This window comes from Drosophila biarmipes, chromosome X (assembly GCF_025231255.1).
Source record: "Drosophila biarmipes strain raj3 chromosome X, RU_DBia_V1.1, whole genome shotgun sequence".
In the NCBI taxonomy this organism is placed as follows: domain Eukaryota; kingdom Metazoa; phylum Arthropoda; class Insecta; order Diptera; family Drosophilidae; genus Drosophila; species Drosophila biarmipes.
In genome coordinates this window covers 5,054,562-5,077,577 of record NC_066611.1, presented here as the reverse complement: position 1 = coordinate 5,077,577, position 23,016 = coordinate 5,054,562, and the positions used below count along the sequence as shown (strand labels likewise).

The 23,016-nt window shown below is 43.5% G+C and overlaps 6 protein-coding genes and 1 long non-coding RNA gene across 8 annotated transcripts in view; 5 read left to right on the top strand and 2 right to left on the bottom strand.

Moving 5' to 3' along the window:
* Nucleotides 1-346: 346 nt before the first annotated feature.
* The window catches only part of LOC108033108 (protein gone early), a 30,726-nt gene continuing 8,056 nt past the window's right edge, over nt 347-23,016 (bottom strand). Inside the window, exons 2-11 of one of the 2 annotated variants that reach the window (XM_017107308.3) lie at nt 22,307-22,763; nt 21,204-21,554; nt 20,974-21,132; nt 3,518-3,781; nt 3,300-3,451; nt 3,117-3,244; nt 1,893-2,447; nt 1,675-1,797; nt 980-1,483; nt 347-923 (exon numbers count right to left, since the gene is read on the bottom strand). In XM_017107308.3, coding sequence (XP_016962797.1) covers nt 836-923; nt 980-1,483; nt 1,675-1,797; nt 1,893-2,447; nt 3,117-3,244; nt 3,300-3,451; nt 3,518-3,781; nt 20,974-21,132; nt 21,204-21,554; nt 22,307-22,622 — 2,640 coding nt within the window. In that variant the 5' untranslated portion in view covers nt 22,623-22,763 and the 3' untranslated portion in view covers nt 347-835. The remainder of the gene's footprint in view (nt 924-979; nt 1,484-1,674; nt 1,798-1,892; nt 2,448-3,116; nt 3,245-3,299; nt 3,452-3,517; nt 3,782-20,973; nt 21,133-21,203; nt 21,555-22,306; nt 22,764-23,016) is intronic. The other variant, XM_017107310.3, reaches the window with a different exon arrangement.
* Nucleotides 4,908-7,050, top strand: LOC108033110 (uncharacterized). Its single transcript, XM_017107313.3, has 3 exons — nt 4,908-5,049; nt 5,124-5,934; nt 6,520-7,050. The coding sequence occupies exons 1-3, from the start codon at nt 5,035-5,037 to the stop codon at nt 6,792-6,794; spliced, it is 1,101 nt and encodes a 366-aa protein (XP_016962802.1). The 5' UTR covers nt 4,908-5,034; the 3' UTR covers nt 6,795-7,050.
* LOC108033112 (uncharacterized) lies at nt 10,240-11,248 on the top strand. The gene has a single exon (XM_017107315.3). It carries the CDS (start codon nt 10,306-10,308, stop codon nt 11,056-11,058), a length of 753 nt encoding a protein of 250 aa, XP_016962804.2. The 5' UTR covers nt 10,240-10,305; the 3' UTR covers nt 11,059-11,248.
* LOC108033113 (uncharacterized) lies at nt 13,459-14,217 on the top strand. Its single transcript, XM_050887468.1, has 2 exons — nt 13,459-14,006; nt 14,118-14,217. Exons 1-2 carry the CDS (start codon nt 13,459-13,461, stop codon nt 14,215-14,217), a joined length of 648 nt encoding a protein of 215 aa, XP_050743425.1.
* LOC108033111 (serine/threonine-protein phosphatase 2A 56 kDa regulatory subunit epsilon isoform) lies at nt 16,375-18,205 on the top strand. The gene is made up of 5 exons (XM_017107314.3): nt 16,375-16,648; nt 16,705-16,895; nt 16,955-17,288; nt 17,682-17,911; nt 17,968-18,205. Exons 1-5 carry the CDS (start codon nt 16,457-16,459, stop codon nt 18,107-18,109), a joined length of 1,089 nt encoding a protein of 362 aa, XP_016962803.1. The 5' UTR covers nt 16,375-16,456; the 3' UTR covers nt 18,110-18,205.
* On the bottom strand, nt 17,528-18,103 carry LOC127010502 (uncharacterized). Its single transcript, XR_007763252.1, has 2 exons — nt 17,957-18,103; nt 17,528-17,890 (listed from the first exon to the last, which is right to left on the bottom strand). It is a non-coding gene; the product is annotated as an uncharacterized LOC127010502 (long non-coding RNA).
* Nucleotides 18,330-20,362, top strand: LOC108033109 (uncharacterized transmembrane protein DDB_G0289901). Its single transcript, XM_017107312.3, has 3 exons — nt 18,330-18,916; nt 18,997-19,867; nt 19,944-20,362. Exons 1-3 carry the CDS (start codon nt 18,902-18,904, stop codon nt 20,267-20,269), a joined length of 1,212 nt encoding a protein of 403 aa, XP_016962801.1. The 5' UTR covers nt 18,330-18,901; the 3' UTR covers nt 20,270-20,362.

The following is a 23,016-nucleotide window of genomic DNA, read 5'->3' as shown; positions in this document are numbered from 1 at the left end:
GTCGAAAATATTTACAAAATGGTACTAAAAATCGCAAACCATACGGTCAAAATTGTGTTTCAAGAATATAAATTGTGCATTAACAAAATGATTTGAACCCAAAAAACGTTAAGAACGTTAAGAAAACAGTAAGCTTTCAATCTCGTTTTACTTTTTTTGTGTCCAAAAATAATACAAATAAATCTATAAAAATCGCGAATTATTCAATTAAAATCAATATTACTTTTCAGAAATAAAACAAAATGATTAGAATTTAGAAAACGTAAAATAGAAGAACCTATTAACCTTCTTTTGCCTTATTAGTACCTTAGACACCCAAACAGACTTCACCCAATACCATGTTGGCTTGCTTTTCGAGTTGTGTGAAACGTCATTCTCATTTAATTGTTCTCCAAAAATCAAATTCTTCAATTTATACACAGGGTGGCAGACGGCGCTTAGCAACTAACTAAGTTTAGGTTACCGAACTAGGCTAAACTAGGCTGGTGTGGGGTTCGTACTTAAGCCGACTGGCTGCTCCACTGGGTTACTTCGTGACCAGTGGGAGCAGGGTGCGAGTGTGTGGCGTGATGTCAACAGTGGCTAGTCAAAGTTAAGTCTGATCCTTCATGGTTAAACTACGTGCTAGGCTTAACACTAAACTACAACTAAGGCGATGTGTGTGTGGGGGTAGCTGTCTGTGTGTTTCGCATCTCTGTCAGTGGCAATGTGTGGGAGTAAAAAAAAGTACAATAAATATGTTGATCCATCGTGCAAGTAGTGTCCTCCATCGTGTTCATCCACAGGGCTCTGGCAGAGTGGGAGTGGCAGGTCCTGGTGGATGGGCAAACGCGTCTCAGAGCAGGTTGGAGCAACTCGCCTCGGCGGCGGCACAGTTTGTGGAGCGGGGCAGGAACTGGATGTGCTGCCAGGTGGCATTGAAGCTGGAATACCAAGGAACATGAGTATCTTTTGGGGGACTCGTAACACAAGCTCTTACAGATAACTCTCGGCCAGCTGGCTCTCCACCAGCGGCTTGATCCGCGCATAGTCCTTGTCCGCAATGGTGGTGCTGCAATGCTGCTGCATGTAGGAGAGCGTGAAAAGCTCGTTCTCATTGAAGGACCTCAGGCCCGGAACCCTCAGGCGCCTGGTGAGGCCCAGGGCCTCGTAGGTGTTGACCTGGTCGATGCCCGATCCCTGGATGGCACTGCCCGCATCGATGGCGTTTACAAAGTTGCTCAGCGCCCTGGCCGCCGTTCTGGCTGCACTCAGGGTCACATGGAAGCTCTTCAGCGCACTGCTCGACAGCTCGTTCAGTTCGTGGACCAATCGCGGTGGCTGTCCCGCCGCCAGGCAATTCACATCCGGGCGGGGGTACACAATCTCCGGGACGGCGTCACTAATGTCCGTGCTCTGGGTGTTGAACTGCAGCAGGAAGGTGGAGAAGTTGTCGATCAGGGCCTCCAGTATATCAGTGCCTATGCGGGCAAAGTTCACAGCTCTGCACGAAAAAGATAAGGATATGAAATCATTAAAAAAGCGAAAACTTTGGGGATTTTTTTTAAATATTATTCACATATATTTTAAATATTAATATAGTTCACTTTTAAAAGTTTTGATAAAGTACTTTGGATTCTATTTAGAAATTGGCAGCATTGGTAGGTTCTTTATAATAATAATATGTCTACTTACACAGGGTATCGGTAGTCGTAGTAACTGGAGCTGATCAACACCCTTGAGACGAGCAGCATGTTCAGTTTGTTGGAGTACGCGATGGCCTGTGGATTTTCCCTTGTGTACATCTCGGAAACAATGCTGCCAAACAGAGCGGGATGGATGGATCGTTGCCGATCCGGGAGAAAGTGTTAGAAAGTTTTTGACGGACAAGATGCACATTGCGCAACACTTACACATCCAGCAAGGCCAGCGTGCCCAGCTTCTTCTCCATCTGCAGGCGACGGAAGGTCCAGATGCCCTCCAAGTGCTCCACGAAGTACACATTGGTCAGGATCAATTCGTTGTAGTACTGAGCCAGATAGTTGGGCTGCTGCAGCACCTCGTCGGGTATGCCGAACTGGAGGCGCATCTCGTTGAGCTTCTTCTGGATAAACTGCCTGGCCGCCGGCTCCAGCCACTTGGCCTGGTCCAGCGAGTCCTTCAGCTGATTCCGCAGACTGAAGAACATCAGCTTGAGCAGCTCCTCGTTACCCTGCGTCTTGTTCAATCCCCTGTTCTTTGTGGCCGTCGCCGTTTCGAATTGCTGGCGTGGCGGCTGTTGCTGCAATGCATCCACCGCGAAGGGGAGCCAATCGCGCACCACCTTGCTGCAGATGAGCCACCTGGGATAGCTGGCGGTGCGCCCATAGAGGGCGTGGTCGAAGTTCTCCGCCAGAGTGCGATACTCCTTGGACAAGTGCGGCAGCATTTTGCGGGCCAGCGACCAAATAATAAAGTTGTTAATTGGCCTGTAAATAGAAAATATTTAATTAACAATTTTTAGAAATTTACTCAATCACATGTCTTCTGTAATCTTTAAAATGCCAATTGTAAACAGGTATAAAGTGAACAAACCAATTAAGCAATATCATGTTATATATATTATTTTTCTAGCAAAGTCTGATTATTATTAAATATAAAATTTATAAAATGATAAAATGTTTAATAGGTAATTGGTCTGTAAACTAAAAAATGATGACCACTTCAGAAATGATCTCATTAAACTGATTTTAAAATCCTTAAAATACTACTGTAAAAAGTTTACAAACAATTTAAGCATATTTTAAGAGAAAAGCAGTTAGGAAATTGATAAAAAACCAATAAGGATGTTGTTAGTGGTTAAGATTTATATAACAATTTAAGAAACTGTTGGTATAATCTAAAAACGACACTGAGAAATATGTATATTTTTCTTCTACAACCAAATTAGGTAAGACAAAAATATAAACTACAGTATTAGGTTTTATAGTTCATTTTTGGAAGCTTTATTTAACGTATTTTTATACGCATTTAGCGTATTCTACACGCTTTGTATACATAAAAGCTGCAACCATTTACAAGAAGTATTATTTCTTTTAAACTTTAAGATGTAGTTAATGACGTAATTTAATTTTTTTAATACGTAAAATGTATCTTACTTTTTATCCGAGGTGGAGAGCAGAATGGACAGAGCATGCAGAACCTCTACATCGCGCACCAGAACCTCTGTTTCTTCAGTGATTTTGGTTTTTGGGAAAATGGCCTGCAGGGACTCCAGAATGGGCAGCTAATGGGGGAGTCATGTTATTATTTATATACACAAATTCCAAAGGGTACCCTACCGAGGGAGCTTTGGTCTTCAGATCGGCCAGACGCATAAGTTTGTTCAGCTGCCGACTGCCATCTGCCTTGGCATCTTCAATGTGCTTGACAATACGACGTTCGTAGTGGAAAATGTCGTCGGCGAAGAGATCAGCCTCCCGGGAAACAATACCTAGAACAGGGAATATATCGGTTAATTAAGATAATATGTAGTGTATAGAAGTGTTTCCAAGCTCACCCATATTGATGGCGAAGTCCCTGAGGAGCAGCTTGTAGCCCCGAACCACTTCCTCGTCGGCATCGTCGCCATAGAAGTACTTGTGGGGCAGCCCGATCTCGCCCTCGTCCAGGGTGATCACATAGTCGTGGGGATTGCTGTAGCCGTTCTCCACGCTGACGCGGTAGTAGGGAAAGATGCCGTGCTTGGCCTGGAGCAGGACCAGGACCCGCCTGTAGTCCCAGGACTGCAGCCGGTTGGTCTCGCGGAATGCCTGCCAGCCATCTGGAAATCAATCAAGAGACACAAATTAGTGGGATCGTGCGAATAGTTCTGGTTCTCGACAGGCAGTTCTCGGTGGAAACCCCCTACGAGAAGGCTGTGCGCTAATAGAAATTCCCCAGAACCAATCAACCCTGGGATAAGACAAGAAATTCGGTTGCATGCACACATTATACATTATAGCATAGATCCGCATACATATAGTACACACACAAACGAGTTTATATGGGCGAATATCGGTGGTTTATGGCAATTAAAGGCGCTAAAATGTTTGGCTGCTTGAAATTTTCAGGGCGCTTAGTCCCGTCTTCTCTTGCAATCATAAAATACTGAACCAAAAATGAAGTAAAACAAAAAACAAGCTAAGAATTTGGCAAGGGAATATGGGAATTCGGAATGCTCTTTCTGGGCAAATCTCCCTTACTTTCACATCCTTTTAAAAGTTGCTTAAAAGTATGCAATAATATTGGTAATGTCTAGTAATCTTGCGGTTTAGTGGGTATGCTATGGTATTTTTTGTAAGTAAAGCAATATATAGTTACATTGGCAATAGGGATCTTGGAATATTTGTATATACTATATCCAGAGAGTTTATAAAATAAAGGTAGTAAAGATTATTTAGTCTATAAGCTTGTGATACATATATGTTAAGAATATACAAAATTCTAGCATTAAAGCAGCCTACTACACTGATATCATGATCAGAGTTTAGATAATATATTTTAAAATTTTTCCAATTATTTAGATACACCCTCTTAGTTAATCTTAGTTTAATACAAAAAGTCTTGATCGCCCTGGGGAGCATCCGCCTAATCCCCACTAATCTAGACCACTCATTACTATAGCAACCATTTGACCCCTATATGACCATCGGATTTCTTCCTCGCAAGCTTCATCAGCCAGTCGAATGACATGCAGACATAGAAATTGATTGTGTTTCAGTTTGTTGACACCTGCAATTAGCACTTGTGGCAATCGATGCTGATACCAAAAAATAAAAATACCAGCCGTGCTAGCCGGATTTTGTAGTTATTGCGCCAAGTTGGAGTTTCGATTTTGGGGTTTTCGATGTTATAGTTTTTTAACGATTTATTGCAAACCACTTTAATTAACTTCAATTAAAGGCGAATCTTGGCCGGCGTATAAAAGGTGACAGCTGTGAGTGTCTGACATATCAATCCAGTGCAACAGCTCCAGGGCAACAGTTGCTCCTCCTCCGTCTCCACCCATCCATATCCATCCTTCTAAGTCGCAGCATGAAGCAGTTTGTGGTGAGTGCAAGCAAGGGACCAGAAGGAACCCTTTGGAGCAGCGATAGCTAACCTGGATCCACTGAATCCCCTAGGTTTTGGCCGTTCTGGCTGTGATCGGCGGTGCCCGAGCCGCTCCTCGTCCGGACGTCACCCACCTGGCGGGCTACAGCTACCAGGCCGGTGGCTACAACGGTGGCGGCCTGGTGGCCAACCAGGTGATCAGTGCTCCCGTGGCCACGGTGTCGACCTCCTACCAGCCCACGGCAGCCGGTAGCAACTACTTTAGCTCGGCTCCGACCATTGGCCAGTTGAACCTGGGCTCTGCCGGCTCCTCGGGCGTGCTCAACTACCAGGTGGGTGGCGCAGGATCCTCCAGCTACCAGGTGGAGTCCTCCTCCGGCGGCGGCAGCATCGGCGGTGGCAGCATCGGCGGTGGCAGCATTGGCGGTGGCAGCATCGGCGGCGGCATCGTTAGCGACAGCATTGGCCTGGCCGGTCTGCAACCCGGCCCCACCATCAACTACAACGAGCAGGAGTCGTACATCAGCCACCTGGCCAACTTCCAGCCCGCCCAGATCAACAAGCACTTCTACATCCACAGTGCTCCCGAGGATCACGATGAGCAGCAGATCGTCCGCTATGTGAACGTGGGCAGGCCCCAGAAGAACTACCGCGTGGTGTTCATCAACGCTCCGACCTCCACCGCCAGCAAGGCCAAGATCATTGCCAACGTGGCTCCCGTGGAGGAGAAGACCGCCATCTATGTGCTGTCCAAGAAGTCCAACGCCCTGGATGTCAGCGCCGAGGTGGTCACACAGCGCCCGGTGGCCAACAAGCCGGAGGTCTTCTTCGTCAAGTACAAGACTCCCCAGGAGGCGGCCCACGCCCAGCAGACCATTCAGGGTGAGTATATCGGGGGAGGATCGGTGGATGATCAGGGAACTAGTCCGAGAAAGTGGCCTTCGGGTAGTATAATATCTTGGAACGTATTTTTCCTTGGATATAGCTAGGAATTTCAACTGAATTGCAGTAGTCAATATGTAGGAATTTGTTATAACCAAGTATTATCTCTTAAAAATGAACAACAAGTATTTATTATTTGCCACATTTATATTGTAGAACAAAATTGAAGAAAAGTAGGAATCAATTTTTATTTGATACTATTTTCTATAAAGTATCATTTTTAATTAAATACTATTTTCAGTGCAATACTATATTAAATTTAATACCATTTTCCATTTAATATCATTTTCCATAAAATACCACTTTCAATCTAGTGCTATTTTTCATTAAATACTATTTTCAATTTAATACTATTTCCAAAAACCCAAAGGAAATATTTTAATGTATTTTTATAGCTTCCCAATAGTTTTTTCATAACAAGTGGCTCACTTCCTTTGTAAATTATTTATTTATCATTTTTTAATGGTTACCCCTTAACAATTAAAAAAAAAAATATCACTGAACCTCAATTTCCCCTCCCAATAGCCAACTACGATGCTCTGGGTGGAAGCTCTGAGACCAGCAACGAGGGCGTGATCCCCGTCTCCTCCGTGATCGGCAGCCTGGGCGACAACGGAGCCTCCGGCGTGGTGACCGACGCCAGTGGCAGCCTGAACATCGTGGGCACCGGCGGAGTTCCCAGCGTGGACGGAGGAGCCTCCTACGACGCGGAGGGCAGCCAGCGCCAGGTGATCAGCACGGTGACCACCGGCACCAATGCCCAGGCCACCTACCTGCCCGTGAGGCCGGTGAGGAAGTAGGTGCGTCGCCTGGACCCCCCCTGGATACCACCTCCTGCATCCGCACATGACACATCCCCTAGACGACACTCACGGAGCGGAGCCCCGGGGGACTCGGACTGGATGGGAAAGCCCCTTGGGTTTGGGGCCCATTGCAGTGGAGTCCCGCCGGGGAAACCTATGCGATTTTTTCTATTTAGTTTTGCCTTCGGCATAATTCATATTTCTTGTGTAAATTTTTTTTTTAATAAAATATAAGCGTTCTCATAGGCATTCAAAAAATGTAAAATACATGCGGTTTTATTTCGACGATAAGGGAAGAATAAGAAGCTGTTAGGAATGGGAATATAACAATTATGGCCTTATGATACTTTCTATATATTTTAAGAAAATTACTATCTTCAATCAGGAAAGCTATGGAAATCTTAATATAAATATCTTAATATTAGTATTAATATTACACAGCCATGGCTATGTAAAATAAATCCAGTCAGTAGGTCAATATTTTAATCAGTGTCATAAGGCCTTTTATTTCGATGACTAAACATATGTTAAGTTCATCTTAAAAAAAAAATTAAAAAAAAATAAATCAAGAAACAGTTCCACTTTAACAATTAAAAAAGTGTTTATTAAAAATAAATAATTAATAACGAAATAAATGCAACCTTTAAAAAATCATAGTAAAGATGGATTTCCTCTGCAAAATAGAAATCTCTGAAACCAATTGAGTTTCAGTTTAAAAATTAGGAATGAAAAATGTATGTAAAATCATAGTAAAGCTGGATTTCCACCTCGAAATGGAAAACTCTGGAGCCAAAGCCCGGGGCCTGCGTGACCCGTTGAACTGCCCGCAGCTTACGCAATCGGAAAGCCCGAGATGTCGCCCCAAAAGTATCTATAAACGAAGAAACCAAAACCTAATGCATGTGACAGCGTCAACTATTTGGCAAGCTGCTCATAATTGTCCAACCCGATCCGATACGAACGATCGACCAATCTCGGAGGGCCAACTCAACTCAACTCAGCTCAAAAGCCACTCGGTGAAATAAGTTAGCGACTTAAAGAAACTCAACTCGGAACAGCCATCGGTGGCTATATCGGTGGCTATATGCAAGACCCAGAGCCTCAAGGTCGGCATTTAGGCAAATGCAAGTCGCGTTAAAATACCAAGGGGTATTAAAGAAGAATTAGTTATACCATACTAAACACATTGTTTGGCCAATGGGGCACGCCCCAAACACCGATTTATTATCAATTACAGGGGGAAAGCAGATGGCATGGGCGATACTATCTCCGTATCTTCTCGGAGATCTGGCGTTCCCATCTGCATATCAATGGGCGGCGGCCAGATCTTTAGCATAAAGATAATCACACCTACTAAATAAAACGCCGCGAGACGGACGGTAGCCGCACAGAGCCGAGCTCCGCAGAAGATTGAGATCGAAAGATCGCAGCCCGCAGATTTGTCCCTCGATTCGATTTCTATTACTGTCATCATCAATAAAATGTTACATAAATTTCCAGCACAGCGAGCGCTCGCAGGTGCTTATAAATATGGAATGCCTAATTGATAATTATCATTTTGTTCGGTTTTCCATAATCCACAGGCGATATGCGATCGGCGATCTGTGATCGGTGATCGGTGATCTGTGATAGCTGATCGCTGATCGGCTAATGGCTAAATTAGTCCACTCGAGATCGGTTTCGGTGTCGGAATGTGTTAGAATATGCATTACCCGGACCCATTTCGATCGCCACCATATTGTGGCTTCACAAAGTGTCAATCAGTTTTATGCGTTTATGTTCTGTCATCGATCGACGGGCCATAAATCCATTCAAAGGCATTATTCAAATGCGCGCGATGAGTGCAAATGATGTTTTATGCCTTTATTTTGGCCATATTTATGCGACCTCCAAGGCGGAGCGCCGGGTGAACGTGGGTTCGAGTCCCGGCTGGGGGCTGAGTCACCACCAGCGATCGATTTCGCGTCGGGGTCACCATTTATGGTGACCAAAATAGCGAGCACCAGCCGAAATCGATGGGGAATTCCGCCCGGCGAACAAGAGCCAATCAGCTTTTTGGGCAACGGAAATTGAATTTGACTCGATTTAGGAAAATATCATTTCTTTGTTTGATACAAAAGAATTTTAAATGACACCCAGGGGATGCAACAAATGGTTTAGTTTACGGAAAATATATATTGATTCCATTAGGGCCTTAAACAGCTATGGCTTTATTTAAACAGGTTTACTCTTATTAAGTTAGCAAGGAACCCAGAGAACACATGGTAGTTAAATAAATCATTTACAATATAATGTGCAAAAAAAAACTAATTGATATAAACTTCTAATGAAGAAACTCATTAAGACTAGAAAATGGTGGGAAAAACTGTAGAACAGTTCGTAATTTAATTACTCTTAGATATAGCAGATCAAACTTGTGTTTTATATACTGTGCTTAGACACCAAATTCTAATGAACAAACGTATTAGTACTAGAAAATGGTGGAAACGGTTTCATTTAAATTAGGATAATTAGAAACTTAAACAAAAAATATTAAACCTAATGTTTATAGTTTCTAAAAAGGGATTAAACAACATAATTTAATAACCTATAGATACAAGCGGCACCCACTTGTGCTTCACACTAAATATTAACAACTTCTAATAAACAAAATAGTACTAGAAAAGAGTGGAGAATCGAATTTTAAAATTAAGTAAATTTACGAAAAAATAACTATCAATAAGATAATATCAAAAACTAAGGAAATAAGCGGATTACAACTTAACTTTTAAGTACCAACACTTAGAAGAAAGCTGTGACTTAAGCCAGATCACTTACAATGCCTCAAATATTCACCGACTAAACCAACTGTTACAGATACTTGCCAATTAATCGATGGGCGAATAGGCCCGAACTAGTGACAGATGTGAGTATAAGGAAAAATCAGCAAACAGAAAACCCGGCAAACGTGTTTCTGGCCGAGATTGATGGCTCCCAGCGGCGATGAGGTGCCGTTTAACGAGATTCGCAGGGCCCCTCAGCCCATTCAATGGTTTTTGCAGATATATGATGGTTGCTGATAGAGACGAATAGTGGTATATTTAGGTATTTGCTAATCCATCAACCAGGGTCACCGCACCGCACCGGCCCAGTCAAGTTCAATGTCGCCTGTGAGCCATGGCTTTCGGCTGCGTTTCGTTCTAATTTGAATAAATTTTAGGTCAGATCGCAAGACGGCAAGTCGGCAAGTCGGCAAGACGGAGACATAGATGTGGTATGGCACAGACTCCATAGGCCCAGAGAAGCTGCGGCGGCGGATCGCTGGTTATGTGCGGCACCGGCATTTGCATAAAGCCGACTGAGGCGGCTGGCCCATTGGACAATCGGAGCATATTTAAGACAAGTGGAGCGGCCCAAAATGCAATCATTGCCTCGCAGCAGATCGTCCACGAAGCAGCCAGCCTCCAGCACCCCAGACACCACCAAGGATTACCAAATCACCCGAGGGAATACACACCTATCGCAAACCATGTTCCTGCAACGAGTGCTCGTGAGCTGCCTGATCCTGGTGGCCGCCACCCAAGCCCGTCCTCAGTACGGCTACGAACAGCCCACCGCCGACCTCTTCCTCGGCGGCAGCGGCTCCTCCTCGCCCGCGGGCAATGTGGGCCTCATTGGCGGTTCCAGCAATGGCCTGGTCAGCATCCAGCCGCACCGCGGCGGTGACAAGTACCTGCCCCCCGCCAGCACCACCCAGGCTCCCATCATCAACAAGAAGTTCTACCTGGTCTCCGCACCCGAGGACCACAGCAACGATGGCAAGGTGAAGCATCTGGTGCTGGGACGCCCGCAGAAGAACTACCGGGTGGTGTTCATCAAGGCGCCCGCCGGCGATAATGCCAATGTCAAGTACTCTGCGGAGTTTGCCCCGCAGGAGGAGAAGACCGTGATCTATGTGCTGAGCAAGAAGGACAACGATGTGGACGCCAGCGACATTGCCACGCCGGCGCCCACTCAGCCCAGCAAGCCGGAGGTGTTCTTCATCAAGTACAAGACCGACGACGAGGCCAAGCAGGCGCAGCAGGAGATCCAGGGCCAGTACGACAAGCTGGGCGGCACCAACGAGTACCAGGAGGACAACAACGCGCCCATCACCTCGGTCATCGGCAGTCTGGATGGCCTCAATCCCGATGGCAGCTACAACTACCGCCAGATCGCCAACCGCCCGGCGGCCGTCCAGGCGCCCAACGCCCAGTACCTGCCCAGTCTGCTGAAGCACTAGAGGATTAGCCCCTGCTGCACTGCATCACCAGATCACCCAGATCACCCAGATCACCCAGATCACACCCAAATCATCCTCGAACCCCGTTGTGTTGCGTATTTTTAAGTATCCCCTTAATATTTTTTTTACTATTTTTTTGTTGTTATACCGAACTGTTAATAAAAAGCTTATATTAAAACCAAAATATGAAGCCATGTGTTTACCTTTCTAAAAAACAGTGCACCTCCTAGGCTTCTTCTATGATTACCCAACAACCCAACGTTTCGCAAGCCCAATATGCTTAAGAAACAAAGGTCAGCCATTTAAAAAATTAATAAAAATCGTATAAATAAATTGAAATGTCTCATCGGCGCAATTAAATTAAAACCCAAATCGAAAACCAAATCAAAGTCAAAGTCAAAAATAAATCGAGGCAGGCAGAGACATTTCGGCTTTGTCTTCCCCGATATTCAAATCAGCAGAGTCACTTTTGAATATGTCCACCGAATCGGAGCCGAAGCTGCCGTCAACATTTCCAACAGAAATTAGCGTAAATGAAGTGAGAAATCAAAATAAGCCCATCAAATTTAATTAAATAGTGGACTTTTTCTATTTTTTATTTATTTTTTGCTCTTTGATGGGGCCATTAAACTGACGCTGCATAAAGTAGGGCCAAAGATCGGTTGATTAATGTTGGGATCGCAGCTAATGGCATCCCCAGAGAAGCTCCACAAAATCGTGGGTTCGAAGCGAGGAAATGAAACAATCAAGTGCAAAGCAATTTGGACCTCAGGGAAGTTAACCGTTCTTTATTATTATTAATTGGCATTTAATTGAAGTAATTAAACAAATGGGGGGGGGGGGGAAATAAATAAATAAATATATAGAAGAAATCACACATGTTATTTGAGGCTTCTTAATGATAAATGTGTATGAAAAGCAATTAATCTATTTGACATCCCAGCCCATTATCTCCGTTGACCTCTCCCAAAAAAGCCTCGCAGAAGTGACCCGAATAAAACTGACATCTTCATAGGCCTCCAAGCCACCAACCTATCCGTGCACCGTGTATGGCCAAACAATTTTTCTCAATAAAAGCGAGCATAAATCAAATTAGCTGTACCATTTTGCTTAAATGCGACATGAAAGTGTGGGAATTACGCGTCAATTTATGCAAATCCGATGGACGGACCAGTTGCCAATATAGAGATACACATAGACCGCGATGTGGCCGGCCATTGTTGATATTTTAATTGTCTCTCGCTGACAACAACGAGCCGAAAACGAGAAAAAGAGCCCAGATTAATCTACTAATCAGCGACGAGGCTGCGAACCAAATACAAATAACCAAGTATAACTGACGTCGTGGACTCAGACTCGCCTTTGGATTCGGCTTTAGCCGAAAGATGCAGGTGGTAACAGAGCGCGAGAGTTGGCCAAGACCATTAGTCAAATGGTGAGGGCGTTGGATACTCGGGTGATTGGCAGCACTTATTTTTTATGGGCCTTAGGAAGAAGTGCTGCCCATCGCCCGAAAGCGAAGCAAGATCAATATGCAAGCCCCACCTGATGGGAAATGATAAATGACCTGCAAATCGCTGGGAAGTGAGAAGAGCATGGCGAAGAGGCATGTCAAAAGCGAAGCTAATCGGGGCAGCGGGATCGTCAAGCCGTAATTAATTGTTTTTAAATTAAGTTGGGGGATTTTTTGGGGTAATCGAGTTTTCTAGAGATTTTCAAGGCCATTGGGCCTCGAACTGGCTGGCTACAAGAACGAATGGGGAAAAACTGTATGTCAAGATCTATAATATTGCAGTTACGTAAGTACACTTAAAAAATAGTTAATAAAATAGTTGGAATATTGGAAAGAATGCTAGTGTATTAACTGGGAACTACTACTATTGTTCTTAATTAAATATTGATCTTTTTTAAATATAATTTAGCTGCAAGAGAACAAAAAAAATTGATTATTTATTTACATTATTGAATTATTTTGAAAATACCAAATATACCAAAACAAATTCAAACGCAAAGTGGAGATAAAGCTAGAATATTAACTCAAAACTGTTATAGCTCTAAATAAAATACAAAATTAAAAAAAAATCTATAATATTTTTTACAAAAAGCTGTACTACATTTTTTGTAAACATAATGATTACGAAAGTGAAAGACTCCGACTGCATAAACAACAGTTCGAGCATTTTCACGCACAATTAATTTTCTTGACCCAACGCAAGTTCGTTGCTCAAGTCTTTTGTTTTGGCAGCTTTTAATGGAGCGCTTTAAGGGTTAAGAAAATGTGTGAAAAGCCAAATTTTCTCAAATTTCTGCCACAATCAGAAGGTGCGATCTAAGTAGATCTCTTTTAAAAGAGAAGCTGCGATGGAACACCCGAATCAGTTGTCTACCGAAATTCGCGAAATGTTCAACTCCCTAGTGTGGTTTTCACTTTCGTTGATAAGTCTGGCGGCGGCTCAAGGATCACGTGCCTATCTACCGCCGACCATGGAGCCCATTGTAACCAAACAGTTCTATAGTATATCACCAGCCGAAGATCCCGAGGATTTGGAGCCAAGGACGAAGCATTTAGTCATCGGACAGCCGCGCAGGAATTACCGGGTGATTTTCATTAGGGCTCCCGGGGGAAACAGCGATCAAGTGAAGTATACGGCGGAGCTGGCGCCCCAGGAGGAGCGAACCGTGATCTATGTGCTCACGCGGAAGCAAGCGGAACTGGAGGCCACGGATATTACGGAGGCGAAACCGCAGGTCGAACAGAAGCCGGATGTGTTCTTCATCAAGTACAAGACCAACGACGAGGCTGCCGCGGCCCAAAGGGAAATCCAAACGCAGTACGATCAACTGGGCGGAAATACGGAAATCTCAGCGCCCTATGTGGCACCCGTAAAATCGGTAATTGGGGCCCTGAACGGCCCTCCACACCCAGCAGCAGCTTCCCCTTACCAAGCTGATTACCAGGGCGGAAACACCGGCATCTCAGCGCCCTACGCGGCTCCCGGTAAATCGGGAAGCGGTCCTCCGGCAGCGACCCCTTACCAAGCTGATTACCAAGCTGCTTACCAATCGCCGGGCTACCACTACGACAGACCCAGCAGCACAATTTTGGCGCCAGTGGAACGATCCCACTTAAAAACGCCGATTATATCCGCCAATCGTTGAATATTCCACGCTATTAGCATATAATTGATATGTCATTTCCACCAGCGAATTTATCACAAAAACCTGGCGAACGCGTAAATAAAAATGGTTTTCTGTATAATTTTGGCAAACTTTTTTATCTGATTTGCGTTTTGTATATAAAGATATGGGCAGAAGTGCTTTGACCCTGTGACAAAACTGATGGATTTAAGGTTTTGCAAAAAAGAAATAGAAAGAATATGTTTCTTAAAAAATATTACATTTTAGTGATAAAATTATATAAATAATAATCTTTTGAAAATGTTGCTAGTATTTTCTGACTTCTCAAAGGGGCTTTGGTATTTCGTCTATATGTTAGGTGGATGATAGTTTGCCAAAATCGAGAAACGAACAATCTGCATAAATTTTGCAAGACGCGCAACCGAATAAAGAAACGGCAAAACGGCAATGCAGTTTTTTTATGATGTGTCTACTCTTTGGCGCGGCCAGTTTATCTTCTTTTGGATGTATTTGCATTTGCATTTAATTAATGGGATTTTTGAAGCCATTTTTGGGCATCAACTGGGCGACCTTTTTCTGATTGGCAGCAGCAACAATTTGGCAGCAATTAATCTTCAACAGTTTGGCCAAGCCAAGGTCGAGGCGAAAATTCAAAACTAAAAAGCGGGATTCTAGTCGCCCACTGAGCCTTTCCACACCTTTTTCTCGTCTCTCCCTCGAGTATTTATCATGCCAAGGTGGCCAGAAAAATATATAAATAAATCACACATGCTTTTTGGCCAAAAGCGCAAACACAAACAATGGCCCTAAAACGGCCCTGCCCAAAACGCATTCAAATTATGGCAATTATATTGAAATTTTTCATCAACGAAAAGCGAAGAAACACTCGGCCGACGGTTTGTGGTTTTGGAATTTCTGCTTTTAGCCGTCTTAACTAAAAATAGACCATGACAACACAACGCAATCTATGCATATTTGCCTATACCCTTTGTTGGGTGTATAAAATCGGTGGAAAGAAAACAACACACACTAAATGCTGACAAATAAATGTAATAAAATTATGCAGCTCGTGATAAATAAATATTAAAATAATATAAGTGCCTAGGGTATTTCCTGTTTCGGGGGCAATTTAAATCCTTTGCGGCGCTTTGTTCGCCGTGCCGCCAATGTGGCCAAAACTAATGATATAATTTATGGGCTAACAAAGATTTGTCAAAACTCCGAAGATCAAAGCGGAAATTTTAGATGAAGCGCGCAACAATAATTGAAATGCCATTGCAACAACAGCAGGCCAACGAGTTTTAGGCGGCCACTGAGCTTCATTTCAAAATGTTTCATCAAAATAAATAATATTGCACACAAATTTATAAATAAATAAATACATTTCTTGAAAACGCAAGAGTATACAGACTTCAAGCGCAGAATCAACGCCAGTAAATGTCTGCGCCTGTGGCTTGAAATATAATAACGCTCTCGCCGATGCTGTTTAATTCCACCAACATAATTAAGCTCTTGTTAACAATGGCTTAATACGTCAAACTAAAATCCCGAGGCGGAAGCAAGTTCTGTTCTAAGAACCAAGCACAAAAAGTACAAAAATAAAAAGCCAAGAAAAATCACCGGCGAAAAGAAAAGAGGCATAAGAAAATAAAAAAGAACCAAAAGATTCTTTGTGGTATTTGTTTGTTTGGCCAATAAAGACAGCAAACAAATTGCGTCCATCAATCAAGATACGTGGTTAAAGCCATAATTCGAAATGCGAAAACATGTTTGGGGGCTCTTTAAGGCGGTAAAAGCGAAAGAAAGAGAATTGGCGAAGGAAAATGAAAGCAATGCAAATGAAAGTTAACTTTTAAATTCTTATAGATAGAACACAATGTCATAATAATTTATATCTTTGATTTGAAATGTTTATAATGGCCTGAACAAAATATTCATACCCTTTACTCATAGAGTATTTAAATTAGATTTAATTGAGATGTTGTTTGTCAATATATATGCCAAAAAATTGCTCAAATCGGACCATTCTTAAAAAAGTTATAAGATCATAAAGTTTGCAATCGCTATGCCACTCCATCTCCCTCGCACTCCCCGCTTTACATGCGTTTCACAACGTTAGCAAGGATGTATTTATTTCTGGTCCATCTCAGATCAATCTACCTATTCGATTACCTTCAATAATCGATCACAGACCAGTCAACGAACACATACTGCTACGAAAAGGAACAAAAATATATATTTTTAAAAACCCAAACCCAAAATGAACGATTCCCATGCAAGAGTCAGTGCCGATTCTCCGCCCGCAGAGAAGATCGATATCGATATTGTTTCCAAGGATCTGGAGGATATGGCCAAACGGCAGCTAACCTTTGAGATCTTTTCTCGCTTTCTCGAGTATACCGATTTCGATGCGATCGATAAGCGAGAAATCGATCAAACTATTATCGTGAAGGTAAGATCAGATACAGATCCTTAGGATGTTAACCTTTTTAATGGCTCTTTTCGTAGTTATTGGAAAGCTTGGACTCCAAGGTTATGGGAGAACGTGAATTTACAAAGATTCTCCTGCGTCGCATCTACTTTAAGTTTGATGCAATTCGACCCTATATACGACTGGAGATAAACAACGTATTCTACCGATTCATTTATGAAACGGAAAACGTTTATGGAATTCCGGAGCTCATGGAACTTCTCAACGAGTAGGAGAACACTTAACTACCTTTATAACCTAATTTACTTTACTATGTTTTTTCGCCAGAGTATTCCGTAAATGCAATGAGATATCGATCCAAGAACAAGAACACTTGCTGATCAAGATCTTTGTACCGCTGCACAAGTCCCGATCCCTAGTAACATATTTTGCTCCCATGATGAAGTGCACTCTACTCATGCTCTCTGAGAACCTAAAACTTATTGGGTATTTCATCAATGGCCTGCTTAAAATCTGGCCCATGGTTTCCTCCGAGAAAGAGATGCTGTTCCTGGACGAGATCTACAAACTGATGGAAAAGATTGGTCCTGAAGAGTTCCAGCAAATCCAGATTCCGATGTTCCGCCGGATTGCAAAGTGCTTGGCGAGTCCTCATATGTCGGTAAGATTAGCCGGCAGTTAATACCTTTTTACATAGAAAACTTGAAAATTGGTGATAGTTATATTTTAAAATAAGTAGTAGAAGCTGGTATGATCCGAAAATTGTATATTTAGACCCTGAATGATATAATGATCTTCTAATTAAGGCAAAAGTAATGTTTATAAATATTACATTTTTATCAGAAACCTTTCTATTAAAGCCCAGAAAGCCATAAGATCTTTTAATTAGGTAACGTGGTCTTGTAACATTTTAGAATAATTAGTTTAATATCATAATATAAGATCCAAAAACTTAGGTTTAAGGCAAAAGAATATTATTATTTGGTGGTTTTTAGAGACCCGTCTATTTAATATACGTGGCAGAAAGTAATACTTGTCATTCCCAACAATTTAGGTGGCTGAAAGGACTCTTCGCATGTGGAGCCATGAGAATATTGTGTCACTCATTATGGCCAACAACGAGGTCATCTTGCCCATCATGTTTCCGGCCTTGTACCACGTGAGCAAGGAGCACTGGAACGAGGAGGTAAGGGATCTGGTCTACAGCATTTCCAAGTTGTTCCTGCAGATGAACGAGAAGCTCTTCAACAAGCTCAACAAAAACTTGAAGTCGGAGCACGAAAAGTGTGTTATTCACCGAAATAATTTCTAAAACATTAAACAATTCACCTCCTTTTTAGGTCGAAAGCTTTGCAGCTCAAACGCGAAGAGCGTTGGAACAAGTTGAAGGAGATACTATCCCAGCATTCCCCAAGCCTTTCAGCAGGGTTAAATCTTAATTCAGGTTGCGAAGACAATTTAAGTAAATTAGTTATTGACTAAATGACCGAATTTGAAGTCTAAAATTTAGAAAAAAAGCCTACTAAAATTACTTTGTTAGAGCGAAAACTATTTTAATAAATGTGTATTGCGTTATAACCAACTGTTTTATACACAGTATTCTCATAAGTACATAACAAATAAAGTGCACAAATTACTACAAAATCATATCCTTGAGTGATCAAAACCATATAGAACCAAAAAATACCCCTCCAATGGTCACAATCGAGCTTGTCTTTTCAATGCTGATCAAATTAAGCCATAAACACGTTTGCACACCAAGCCACACTTGGTAAACCGCAGAAGATCCATCAATCAATCGAGGATTTTATGCAAAATTTTGCAAAGTTTGCAACTTTTGAAATTAGAGGGTAGATAATCGCGAAACAATGCGACAAAACGGAAAAAATGCAACCGAATTTCGATGTTGATATTGATACTGATCCGCCTGCGATGAACTTCGCCGACGACCGGCGAATGTATATGATATCGACTATGATTTATGATCGCCCCGAAAAGAAACAAAACGAACATCGACGGACAGGGGGTCACATTAAAGGAAGCGTGAAAGAGACGGCGGGTCAGAGGTGCGACAGAGAGGGTCAGAGCGTCAGACGCACAAGTCAAATGTCAGAGGTTCGGCATAGTCAAATAATTGAGCAATTAATTAAACCGGCGAGGAGAAAAAAATTATAGAAAAATAGTAAGAAGCGGAGGAACCAAGATTTGGGGTATAAAAGGCCACAAATCATCTAGGGGGAGCATCATTAAGTCAACAACTGAAAACCACTCAACATGCGTCTGTTTGTGGTAAGTTGACAGGAGGATTAACCGCAGGATTAACCAGAGGATTATAATTTTTTTTGTTTTTTCGTGTGCTTTTTTCCTAGACCCTTTGCACTCTGGTGGCTCTTAGCCAGGCCAAGCCCCAGGGCTACAACTATGGCAGTGGAGTCTCTGGCTCGCTGACCACCTCCAGCGGAGGTTCTACCGGCGGTGGTTTCCTGACCGCTCCCAGCCACTCCTCGGTGGCATCCTACGGACCGCTGGGTGCCTTCCAGAGCGCCAGCGTGGGCTCGCTGGTGGGCAGCTCCTCTGCCCCCCAGGCTGTAAGCCACTATGGTGGTGGTAGTGGAACCTACTCCACTGGTGGTGGTCATGGAGCCACCTACTCGAGCGGTGGCAATGGAGCCACCTACTCTGCTGGCAGCAATGGAGCCACCTACTCCTCTGGCGGACAGGGAGCCACCTACTCCTCTGGCGGACAGGGAGCCACCTACTCGACTGGCGGTGCCTCCAACTATGGCGGCAGCTCCTTCACCGGATTCGGACCCTCTCCTAACATTGGCTTCGGCGCTCTGGCCGGCTACCAGGCACCCACCTACCAGCAGCAGCAGGAGCAGGAGGTCCAGCGCGGCTTCCAGGAGCCCATCATCCACAAGCAGTTCTTCACCGTCGCCGCTCCCGAGGAGCATGAGAATCTGGAGCGTTCCAAGCATCTGGTGATTGGGCGCCCGCAGAAGAACTACCGCGTGGTGTTCATCAAGGCCCCATCCTCGAGCAATGCCAATGTCAAGCTGTCCGCCGAATACGCACCCAAGGAGGAGAAGACCGTCATCTATGTGCTCAGCAAGAAGGACAACCAGCTGGAGGTCAACGACATTGCCACGCCCGCACCCACCGTGCCCAGCAAGCCGGAGGTCTTCTTCATCAAGTACAAGACCGAGGCGGAGGCCTCTCATGCCCAGCAGCAGATTCAGGGTGAGTGTTTCTCGCAAAAAGACTTATGATCTGGGGATTTCTCGAAACTAATCTCCACAACCTCCTCCCCCTCCAGCCGAATACGACAGGATCGAGGGAACCTCGGAGCACCAGGACGGCGGCGTGGCCCCCGCCCAGTCGGTGGTTGGCATCCTGGATGGTGGCGCTGTTGGTGCCGCCAGCACTGGCAGCTCTCACTTCGTTTCCGGAGGCACTGGCTCCTCGGGCGGCAGCTCCCACTACGTATCCGGAGGCACTGGCTCCACCGTCGGCAGCTACACCTCGACCTCCGGCGGCAGCACTGGCGGAATCTCTGGCGGCATCACCGGAGGATCCATCTCCGGCGGCACCATCATCAAGAATGCCCAGAGTGCCACCTATCTGCCACCCAGCGGCAAATAGATGATCACTCGCGTGGACGCATAGCAAGAATTTTACTGTACAGTGATGCAATAGTCAAAGGTTTTTTTTTTGAAAGCATAAATAAATTTTTAACGACATAGAAGAATATAAAAAAAATGGAGAGACTCTTTAGTTGAGGAGGTGAGCTAAAAATCTTAAACTTGACTTACAGAAAATAATGATAAAAAATAATCTTTATAGACCATAAACTCCACGGTTTAACATAAACCAACAAATATTTAACGCGTATTTAAAAGCAACAAATCACTTTGAAAATACCAATTAAAATATCAGAGACAGGCTTGACTTTAACTCAATACAATGATATACAGACGAAGTTTCGTTACATAGATTATATCATTTTTTTGGATTTAAAAATGCCATGATTTTAAAAACTTAACCCCTTAAAATCTCTTTTAATATTTTGGTAAAAAAAAATTTTATAAATAAAGCTGATGTATGACCAAAAAGCTTTTATAAATATAAAGAAAAGTTCTTTAAGCGATGGTCAATTTGGCCAGCCCAAAAGTATGTGATATTTTTATAGACAAGTATAAAATTACTATATGCAATAAATGTATTCTAGCAACCGTATAACAAGAAAAACATCATCAGGAAACCTAAACTTCAAAACAACTAGGATAAGAGATCAACCTGACCAGGTCCCACATATAATAATAAGGGTAATCAATCCCATCACTCACACACTCCGTTGATGGCTCGTTTCAGGAGCAGATCCGACTGGCTCTTGTCCAGGACGTCCGTCTCGCGGCAGCTGCGATACAGACTGCTCACCGTGGTCTCCACCGAGCCCTCCTGCGTATTGGGCAGCATTGAAATAAAGCGATTCAGTTCATTGAGTTCTGCGAAGCGAAAGATATGCATCTTGAGATAAGGATACCGCAGATGGGAGGGAAGATTAACCCCAGCTCACCCTGATACTCATTGTAAGTCTCGTAGTTCCACTCGCCGCGCTTGATCACAAAGTAGTCGTGGTTGGCATAGTCGCTGGCAAAGTTGCCGCAGGCCCACTCGTACGTCTCGTGGCAGGGACTCTTCGAGGTGTTGGCCCAGAGGAGCAGCTGCCGGCTGCTCTCCACGCACTCCTTCTCCAGGCAGAGCGGCGCCCGCAGGTAGAAGGGCACCTCCGGCCAGAAGGCCAGCAGCAGGATGATGATCAGCAGGAGCAGGGCGCACAGGCAGGCGGTGGTCACGTACAGGATGCGCCGCTTGCGCGACAGGCTCATCAGTGCGTCGAAGGATCGTCGGCCTGGAAGCAGCAAGGCTATCATCGGGCAGGGCCAAGGATAAGGAAAAGCATGAGTTAATGAAATGAGGATGGAGTCGAGAAAATATTTTACAGGAGGCAAAACAAATCACTGCTGTTTGGGAACCACTCATAAATATAATTCCTTATGTATCTAAAAGTATGCAACAAAGTATGTTAAGCTCATATTGTACTTATTTATATACTGCATACTTTTAGACACTTAAAAATACAATTTTCAAGTGATTTTAGAGTGAGTTTTATGCACCCACTATGAATCTACTGTTTGCATTTTTATTTAACAAAATTAACCATCATCATATACCGATTCCAAAAATATTTGAACTTTTCAATTTTAGATTTTTCTCCAATTTAAGAGAATTTTAAAAGTTAAATAAAAAACCAAAAAACCAAAAAATGTAAATTTAATGTTTTAAAAACTTACTTTATCAATTTGGTTTCGATAACAGTATATTTTTTTTAAACTATTTAAAAAATCAAAATGAGATAAATACAAGAGTTAAAACTGTTTATATAACCAAATTAGCAATCTAAAATCATAAAACAAAAAAAACATAAGCATTTAAATTTAAAATTTTTGACCAAATGAAATAGATTATTATAAAACAATATACGTAAATCTAAATATCTAAAAAACAGTGTTTGAAAAATATCAAAATTTTTAATGAGTATTCCTATAACCCCGTCTACGAATTTCATGGTTTTAAATGGAAAGTTAATGGCAAGTGCTTTCGAGGATCGGTTCTCACCTCTCAGTCCATTGGCCGAGGGATGTGTGGAGTTGGGCGTGATTGCTGCCGTGGCTCTGCCGCCGCCTGCTCCGCCGACCTCGTTGAGGGCATCCTGGCGAGCCGCCTCCAGATCCTTGGGCGTCAGGTGGGAGCCGTCGTCCATATGCAGCTTCTGCTGATTGGTGGTCAGCGGGGCCGTCTCGCTGCCCTCGATCTGCTGCAGCTGCTGCTTGCCGCCGATCTCGTCCTGGCTGTTGTGCAGCTTGAAACTGCGGTCATCCACCTCGTCGATGGCGCAGATCGTCGGTTTGTATTTGCCCTGATTGATGGCCATTGCGCGGATGGATGGATGCTGCCCTCGATCCTCGGTTCCCCTGCTGATTCAGATGGCCTCTCGTCGTGGTTCTCGCGTCGTTTCCTCTCGTCTCCCCTCAATACAGGTGATTCGGCATTTTTAATCAGTTCTTAAATAGCTCTGTAAGGAGAAAAGACAAGGAAATCGTTAAGAATTTCCCCAAAGCTTACAAAATACACGGAATTCCGACGGCTTAAGCGTCTTGTTAATCAAAAGATTACCTTGAGACATGATATACGGGGCTATACCTATACGCTCGTATCCCATATACCCGTACACCCATTTACCCCTGGCAATAAAGAAACCTTTCGTTATGTGGAGCATCGGAGATAAGTGAAAATTGCCCAGAGATAGCAGGCACTTGAGTCTGAGA